General features: G+C 39.2%; 1 protein-coding gene across 1 annotated transcript; it reads left to right on the top strand.

Moving 5' to 3' along the window:
* Positions 1 to 1921: 1921 nt before the first annotated feature.
* LOC107657970 (protocadherin-20-like) lies at positions 1922 to 6034 on the top strand. Its single transcript, XM_016446320.1, has 2 exons — positions 1922 to 2061; positions 2770 to 6034. Exons 1-2 carry the CDS (start codon positions 2011 to 2013, stop codon positions 5368 to 5370), a joined length of 2652 nt encoding a protein of 883 aa, XP_016301806.1. The 5' UTR covers positions 1922 to 2010; the 3' UTR covers positions 5371 to 6034.
* The last annotated feature ends 3305 nt before the right edge of the window (positions 6035 to 9339 follow it).

A 9339-nucleotide genomic window follows, 5' to 3' on the forward strand; every position in this document is an offset into this window, starting at 1 on the left:
AGCATGTAGTAACAGTTAGATGAACTAAAACATTCCAGCAATAAAATATTCCATAAACAATGTATAAATAACATTTTCAGAACATTCAGATAACGTTGAATCAAAGTTCTATTAACGTTACTTGAGGAACGTTTGTTCGTAGCTTTGAGAGATCCTTGCCTTGTCAGGGTTATTTTAGTATCATTGAGATACTATTATAGGTTTTTTAATTTATTTTCAAATTAGTTTTTTTTTTTTTTTCATTTCAATTTTAATTTTAGTTAAAGGTTTAGTCATTTTGTTGTGTGCTTTAGTCAGTTTTATTAGTTATTCTTTAATATGTCTATATAGTTTTTGTTCATTTTATTTTAGTTTTAGTTATTTTACATTAAGTTAAAGTAAAAGAAAACGGAATTTTGCTTTGGCAACTAGTTGAAATAGAATGTTTACATAACGTTTAAAACACGTTAGACAAACATCCAACTTAAACGTTTCGGAAATGAAACATTCTGTAAACGATGTATAAATAACACTGCTGTGCAAATGTTTTGAGAACATTCGTAAAGACAGCGTTGAACAAACGTTCTGTTAACATTATTGGAAGAACGTATGTTTGTAACTTTGAGTGAACAACTTTGTTACCTGGTTTCTCACTGGTTCAAGTCCTGCACCTTCAAGTCTGTGATTTTCTGGTTTAGATATGGCTCAGGTCCACTTCTGATGTATGTCTGTGGGGTTTTTCCTTCCATTTTACCACCTGCAATGCAAAAAAAATAATAAGTCTGTGCAATATAAATGTGTCCATTTTAACCATCATGTGATGCAAAGTCACTTTAAAACTTGCATGGATTGTGTGTAATCAGAGCTAGAGTTACTGCTGATGTCAGATGGTCAATATGTTCTCAATCACAGCCAGCATCTGTTGAGGAGGTTAAAAACGCTCAGATTAAGAGTTGATTTGGTGGGTTATCCTGTACACTCAGATTCTTCCTTCTGTAATCCTCACATTATCACTCATGTGATGCTCTGGAAAACAAGACAAATGAATGCAAAGGTTAAAAAGAAAAAAGGGGTTAAAAAGACGCCACACATAAAGAAGTGTTTGGTAATTGTTCAGCAGGTGTGACAGAGACAAAGAAAGTGAGTCATATTTATTAGCTTTGGTGAGTTTTTTGTAAATGGGGAATTAATGTAATCTCAACAGCAGGGCTGCAAACGCATATCTGCTCTCTTCTGCTTTCCTTCCACCAGGAAATACATTTGTTACCGCAATGCTGATCATCTGAGCTGTCTAATATAACTCATACGCTTTAATGCACATTTGTATCATTTCATGAGGATCTCCGATTAACTTTTTAATCTCTAAAGAAATGCTTACAGACAAAAACGTTCTTGATAAGAAGCTGAATCCAGATTTTTATTAGTGAATACTGTATGTAGGCCTACATAATCATATACATCAGATTTATGTTTAATAATTTAGCAGCCACTTTTATGCAAAGTGACTTATAAAACCACAAGCAATTTGCATTAAGAGTTATGCACAGGGATAGAAAAGCTAGGACAGAATAAACAATTAAGAGAAAACTTAATTATTATTATTATTAGCATAGTTATATTAATTCAGAAATGTAGAGAAAACAGAAGTATATTATTTGCATAATTATATGCATTCAGAAATGTTGAGAAAATAGAATTCGTATTATCAGCACTATTTTAATTTATATAATTAATGTCATGCTGATGTTTTCTTAACCACAAAAAAATAATAATAATTCAGCCCAAAACTACTTAAACGTCTAAATATATTTAACATGCAAATTAGTTGTTTCTAGACACGCCTCCTCCCACTCTGCATTAGCATGCAGTGGGCGTGTCTACAGCCTGTCTGTCGGATGAATGAGTAGAGCGTTTCAGTCGCGCATCGGGCAGCGAGCGAGAACTCAGCCGCTCACCGGTGCTCAGAATGCGGCTGCTACTGTGAACTCATCCCGCTCCCGTTCCCTGTGACGCCAACACTGAACGGGAAACATGTGGAAAACTAAAAGAGCAACCCGCCTTCACAGCAAAGGAGAGTTATGGGTAAGTTTCATACACTCATGAAAACTGCATTCATCATGGCATCGAATTCTCTTAACAGTAAATAATTGGTTACTCTTTATAATATCTTTCATTTATATAATCAAATTTTTTTTTATATATAATCCAAATACTTATTAGATATATGATTCAAATTCTAATAAGTATTTGCAGGGATTGTATAGTCATTCTGGATCATATTGTTTTATGTTAATAACCTATTATTCAAGGATTTATAAGTGTTAACAAAAATTACATGTGAGTATATAGTATTATGATTTCGTTTGCAGGTTCATTGCAGTCCCTTGTACAGTGATAATCATATTTTCTGTCAAAATATCTTTGTGATTAGTTAAAACTGTGGTACCACCACTCTCATCCATATATATATAGAGAGAGAGAGCGAGAGAGAAACTAGAAACTATGACAGAAATGATGGTTATCATGGTAAATAATTGGGTAAATATTTTGTCATATCAGTAAGGATGGATGTAGATTTAGTCCAACCATCTTCCCAGCACACACACAGTAATGTTAAACCGAATTGCTTTTGATGTGCTTAATGCATAATTTATATGCAAAAGATATTTGCAGTAAATACATACAATGGTTTCTTGACAATTTCTATGTATACTTGCCAGTGTGATGTTTTTTTTTTTTTTTTTACTTCTGTTGCTTCTTTTTAAATAGTTTTTCTGTTATTTATTTCAGGGTTTGTTCATCCTCCTGTTGTACACCAGTCCTCTCTCCTGCTCGTCAAATTTCAGTCACCTCATCTATAAGATAAAAGAAGGATTACCTAAAGGGACACTCATAGGGGCTATCGGTGCAGACTTAAAATTGGATCTTTCCGTCAATCCTCCTCGCTCATTCAATCTGGAGCTAAAGACGGCCAGCCAGCAGTACGTGAATCTGAATAACACGACGGGGGAGCTGTTCACATCTGCTGTGGAGATTGACAGAGAGGCTCTGTGCGTGGAGTCCCACGAGGGCCAGGGCTGCGCAATCTCTCTGGACGTGCTAATCCTTCCTCAACAGTACTTTCAGCTGGTTAAGGTTAAAATCATTATAGAGGATGTGAATGACAACCATCCGCATTTCCCTGTCGATGAAATCAGGGTGTCTGTGCCGGAGAATGCACCTGTTAACGCAAGGTTTGCGGTGGAGCAATCCGCAGTGGATCCTGACATCGGGATTCACAGCGTTCAAACATACTGGCTTGTTAATGACTATGGCGTTTTCACATTAGATGTAGAGGAGAACGAAGGCGGTGAACTGACGCCCTTTCTCATCATTACCGAGTATCTTGATAGGGAGACGCAAGCTGAGTATGTGACTGACATTATAGCCGAGGACGGAGGCTCTCCGCCGCTTCTAGGCACTACAACTCTGAGGATTATCATCACGGATGTCAACGACAACTGCCCCAAGTTTACAGAGTCGCAAGTGAACGTTACTGTTTACGGAAACGCTACTAAGGGCATGCAACTGGCTCGTCTACAAGCCTACGATCCAGACGAGGGAGCCAACGCCTTGATCACGTATACCTTCAGCGAACGGGTCACCCAGGAAAGCAGAAAACTGTTTCATTTGGATACAAACACAGGGGTTCTTAAACTAGCAGGAAAGATTGACAACAACACCGGAAAACTCTACAAACTAATCGTGCTGGCCAATGGGCCGACTTGTATTCCAGAAGTTGCAACGGTTACCGTTCACGTCATTAAACAGCTCTCCGGCCCTCCGGTGGTTATCCCACGTTACATTGCTTCTGAGAAGGACGGTGTTGTGAGTATAAGTGAGTCAGAGCCATCGTTTTCACCCATTGCTTTGTTTACCATCAAAAACACTGAGCCACAACAGAAGATAGAGTGTCTTCTTGAAGGTACAGGTCCATTTAGGCTTGTACCGTATGAGCGTTTTAAAAACGAGTACCTGCTTGAGACCACCGAACTATTGGATTATGAGCAGCAACAGGATTATGAAATGGTTGTTGTGGTACGTAACTCACGTGGATTAGTAGTTAATACCGTAGTGAAGGTCCATGTGTTGGACGTTAACGATAATGCTCCGGTTTTCAAGCAATCCTTCATTGACATCACAGTGGAGGAGAACAACCCACCAAATACGTTCGTCGCTCAGCTTCAGGCCACCGATGCAGACAGTGAAAGCAGAGGTGAGGTGTATTACCTACTTGGTGCCGACGCTCCCACCATTTTTGACTTGGATCGGTCAACCGGGGTACTGATAGTGTCCACTTCTCTTGACCGAGAGGAAAAAGAGACGTACCGATTCATGGTGCGGGCCGTAGACCGGGGCACGCCGAGAAAGGAGTCAATCGCCACTGTGATTATCACCGTCCAGGATCGCAATGACAACAGTCCGCGGTTCATCAACAAGGACTTCACCTTCTTTGTGCCGGAGAACTTTCCAGGTTTTGGGGAAATTGGCGCACTTACTGTTACGGATGCAGATGCTGGGGAGAACGGCTGGGTGGCGTTGTCCATTCTTAATGGGAGCGACATCTTCGTAATTGACACCGGACGAGGAGCGCTGCGGGCCAAGACCACTCTGGACCGGGAGCAACAGGGAAAGTACTACGTTTGGATCGAGGCAATTGACGGAGGTGAACCTGCTCTTTCTTGCATCACAATGGTGACTATTCTCCTCCTGGATGTCAACGACAACCCTCCAACTGTTCTTTTCCCTCAGTCCAACCAGTCGTACATGTTAGTGCTTCCCAACACGCTTCCAGGAACCTCTATAACGGAGGTTTACGCGGTGGACCGGGACACGGGGATGAACGCTGTTATTGCATACAGCATCATCAAGAGAACAGACGGAGAGCCGGGCTCATTTGACATTGACCCCTACACGGGAAACATCACCTTGAGGAAAGCCTTGAGCAATCGAGGCCTCTACAGTTTGTGGGTCAAAGTCAGGGACCACGGTCAACCAGAACTCTACTCTACTGTACTGGTCAACCTGTTTGTGAACGAGACAGTCAGCAATGAGACCCTCATTCAGAGTTTGTTGCCCAGAAGTGTAGATATTGACCATGGTGAGCTTCCTCCTGATAAGGAAGGGAGGAAGGGTGAACAAGTGCCAAATCTGTGTGGCGAGTACCAAGTGTTACTGCTTGCACTGACAGTTACCTGCCTGGGATTGTTTCTGACCATTTTGTCGTTGGTGACGTTCATTTGCTGCAAGAAAAGAAAACCGAAAAAGAAGAGGTTAGACAGTGAGATTCCTTTAAATCTCATCAACCAAGAAACAATGGACAAGAGCCTAATGGAGATTTCAAACATCTGACACTACAAAAGTACTGCCCAAATTAGTCTGTTTACAATGTGTTTTGTGCATCTTAATATCTCTTAAGTATATGATTTGAACATATGATGTGTATATATTGTGCATACAGTATGTTTTATAACTATGATGAAATCTACAAATATATATATATTGACAAGATCGCTGCAAAGTATGAAGATTTTGCTATTTGCATTTGCTGCCCAACATGCTTTTAATGTAATTTATCTTTCAATGGTGCCCTCGGCAGTGTGTTGTGTCAAATTGTCAAACCTCTTTTATATGCCTGTCTTTGAAGCCCAATGCACTTCTCTACAGGAACATCGTTCTCCCATGGAATGCTGTTCCCTTTCAGATGTAATGCTCCTTATGTTTGTCATCACCCTTCTGAAAAAGATGAGAAATCAATACCACATTGATTCCTCAACTGTTTCTCAGTTATTAACAGGTGTTGTTGGACATTTTGTGTTTTCTGTAGGATACTAGGCTGGTGTGCAATGCCCCAATGAGTCTCTTGAACCCCAAAATGTCTTGGTTCCTCCAAACGGTTTGTTCAGGTCTGTTTGTGATGACTTTTGTGCACTCAGCTCAAAAGCTTTCTTCAAAGCAGCTAAGGCTACATTTCTCTGATCTCATTTCTGTGTAAGCAAAGAATTCATGAACATTAAAGTGCTTTATTTTCTTATTAATAGCTTGGATATGATTACCTTTCATGTATTACCAACTAAACTGGTATTAGAAGTGGACTCAGCATTTGTGTTGCAGCAGTCGTTGCTCAAAAAGTTATCACTGAAACATTCTTTAAGGAACATTTAAGCAGCATCATTTTGTCAAATATGGGTCTTGAAAAATGTAATCATAAGGATAATTCAAAAACCATCTCAGTGTTTGATTTGGCTGTGTCTAGATGTCATTTACAAGTTGAAGTGCTTCGTTCTCGGAATGTGTTTGTACACATAATATTGCAGTTTTCTTTAGAAAAGATATAATGCAAATGGTTATCAGGAAAACGGTTTGTCATCTTATCGGAGACCAAATCACAAACTTATTTACGTTGAAAAATGGCATTCAGTGAATCAAGATGAAGATATAGTAGTGTGCTGCTGGTGCCAAAAAACTATGAAAAAGATCTTGTGTGATTGTATTCTTCTAAATAATTGTTGTATATGTGCATCAAAACATGAAAGTTGAAGTCAAACAATGTTAATTTCACTATAATTTCATGTTCTTTTCAAGCAGCTAGCATTACGCTAAAGCCTGATGGCGATTGTTCACTGAGGCTTTTGGTTGTGCTGTGGTTGGCATCTCATTCTGCTCTTTTTAATCTACCTCTTTGTGTCAGACCAAAAAGATGGCTTCTCCAGTGTCCCGACTCATTACAGAGGTCAGATCAGGAGTATGTGTTTAGCTTGTCATCGCTCGTGGAACACCATTGAGCTCTCTAAAACAGACAAGCATGGCATGGCCGCACGCCACTTCTATTATTCCAAAAACCAGTTCGGTTTCATTTTTCTCTTTCTCTCTCTGGAACTCTCTGAAACGCCATAATGGAAAGCAGTCATTTAAAACCACAAGAAGCCGGAGGACAGAAAATGTATGGAGGCTTTGCAGAGCACAGGTTGCGAGTAGGGCCTACCAGGTGAAATCCACCAGAACGCATTTGAGAACAATTTCATCTGTGGGTGAAGGTCAGATAAAAAAAAAAAAATGCATGTAGCATATCAATTCATAGGGATATTTACTGTATATAATGTACTGTATTCCCCAAAAACATTGTAGGTTGCTTCAGATTGCTTTGGCGAATGCATAAGTGTAAAAGAATTACATAGAATGATAACCAAACCTAAGCAAGCGCTCACATTGGCAGTGATTTAAAGTGACCAGAAATCATTTATTTTTAATGAGTTAAACTGAGTGAAGAGTGAAGAGTGTCAGCAATGTTGGCTCATTTGCATAAAGTTAAACTCTTCTCAATGTTGCATCACCAGTGGAATTTGAAGTTGACTTTCTGACAAGTTATTCAGGTTCAAAGTCAACTTCACAAAGCAATGTTTTGATGAGTGGCATGAGTTCAAAGTCACATAAACAGCATAAAAAGCAGTCAAAACAGCTTCTTTGATTATCAAAGAAACATTCAAATTCTGCCACTTGGCAGTATAGACATACTATCAGAAGTCGTATCACATGAGCTCTGCTGTCTTGGCTCCCATTGGCTGACGTGACAAAAAGAAAAAGTAGTAATAAAAAAAGATTGACCTTTTTTTAACTTTTTTTTTAAATTTCAGATTTAAATGAAGAAAATTTGAATGATGCTTGTGCAAAACCCAACACCACGATGCAAGGGTGTTGCTATGCAATTGCTAAGGTGTTCTAAATGTTTTTAGTGTGTTGTGATGCAAACACTTTTTTTCCAAAGCAACTTACATTGCATTCACATTTACATTTTATCAGTTCTTGTGTCTCTGGGAATCCAACCCATGACCTTGGTGTTGCTAGCGCCACACTCTACTGTTTGAACAACAGGAAAGCCCCAATTAGATTTACAATTGAATTTAGAAGACACTTTTACACATTTGATCAGTTCATGACCTTGGCATTGCTGGTGGCATGATCTACTGTTTGAGCTACACGAAAACCATGATTACATTTATGCTACATTAACATTTTTATACAAAACACCTTACATTGCATTAAAGGTATACATTTGATCAGATCTTGTGTCTCTGGGAATCAAACCCATGACTTTGGCATTACTAGTGTCATGTTCTACTTTTTGAGCTACAGGAAAGCATCAATTCCAACCACTTTTATGCTTTTAACAAACAATTTTGTCCAAAGCAACTTGCATTGTGTTCAAGGTATGTATTTACATTTTGTCAGTTTTTGTTTCCCTGGGAATCAAACCCATGACCTTAGTGTTGCTAGCACCATGCTAAACTATTTGAGCAACAGGAAAACCTGAATTACATTTACAGTAATGCATTTAAAGGTGACATATCATGAAAATCTGACTTTTCCAGGTTTTAAGTGCTATAATCTGGTCCCCGGTGCATCTACCAACCAAGGAAACATGAAAAAGATTAACCTAGTAACTTTGTTTTGGGAAGCCTTTTTCTGCAAGCATCTGAGAAAAGGAGCGCGTCTGATTTTGCTCCCTTGGTGACGTGGCAAAGGGATTTCAGTATAATATTACCGCCCCTTAATCTGCAAATTTACACCCACGGCGCCGTCATTTTGATTTCGCAAGCGACAACGGTGTACCAGCTCTAATGCCATGGCAAAAGTTTGAGCAAAACATGCTAACTGTTCTGTCTTTGGCTGCACAGACGAGCACAGAACATTATTTACAGTCCCAGCCTCAGAGGAGACAAGCAGTGGATTTATTGATTTATTTAATGTATATTAATGCTGCCACACAGAGCTAAAATAAACATGTGATTAATTTCCCAGCTGTTTACCTTCACAGACATAACCCACTGTTTTTTGTAACTCGTGTGTGTTTTTAACGTAAACTTGTGTGTGAATGAGAACTTAGTTTAGTACTCATGCTGTGTGGTGGCCACTTTCTGTCCATGTGCTTCGGGTGTGTGCTCTCAGAAAACCTTATAAGTTTAAACTCATTATGGTTTCATAGCGATAAACAAGATCATCAGAACCAAAACAGATGTTTTTAGCAGGTACGAGCTGTACAAGCTGGCGTAGCTCTATTCTGGAAAAGGGGGCGGGGAGCAGCAGCTCATTTGCATTTAAAGAGAAAGGCCCGAAAAACAGCGTGTTTCTGCTTCCACTCAAAATAGGCATTTTCAAAATGATACAATAAATGATCTGTGGAGTATTTTGAGCTGAAACTTCACAGACACATTCTGGGGACACCAGAGACTTATATTACATATTGTAAAAAGGGGCATAATATGTCTCCTTTAAAAGATGCTTTATGCAACGCAACTTTGCATTCAAGGTATGCATTTGATC

Source organism: Sinocyclocheilus anshuiensis, unplaced genomic scaffold, assembly GCF_001515605.1.
Source record: "Sinocyclocheilus anshuiensis isolate Anshui unplaced genomic scaffold, SAMN03320099.WGS_v1.1 scaffold147, whole genome shotgun sequence".
NCBI classification, from domain to species: domain Eukaryota; kingdom Metazoa; phylum Chordata; class Actinopteri; order Cypriniformes; family Cyprinidae; genus Sinocyclocheilus; species Sinocyclocheilus anshuiensis.

What these genes read in the sequence shown, in the direction of transcription:
- LOC107657970 (XM_016446320.1), top strand. Translation starts at nt 2,011, where the DNA reads ATGTGGAAAACTAAAAGAGCAACCCGCCTTCACAGCAAAGGAGAGTTA. An exon ending in ACAGCAAAGGAGAGTTATGG is followed by an intron (nt 2,062 to 2,769) that starts GTAAGTTTCATA and finishes TATTTATTTCAG; the next exon opens with GGTTTGTTCATCCTCCTGTT.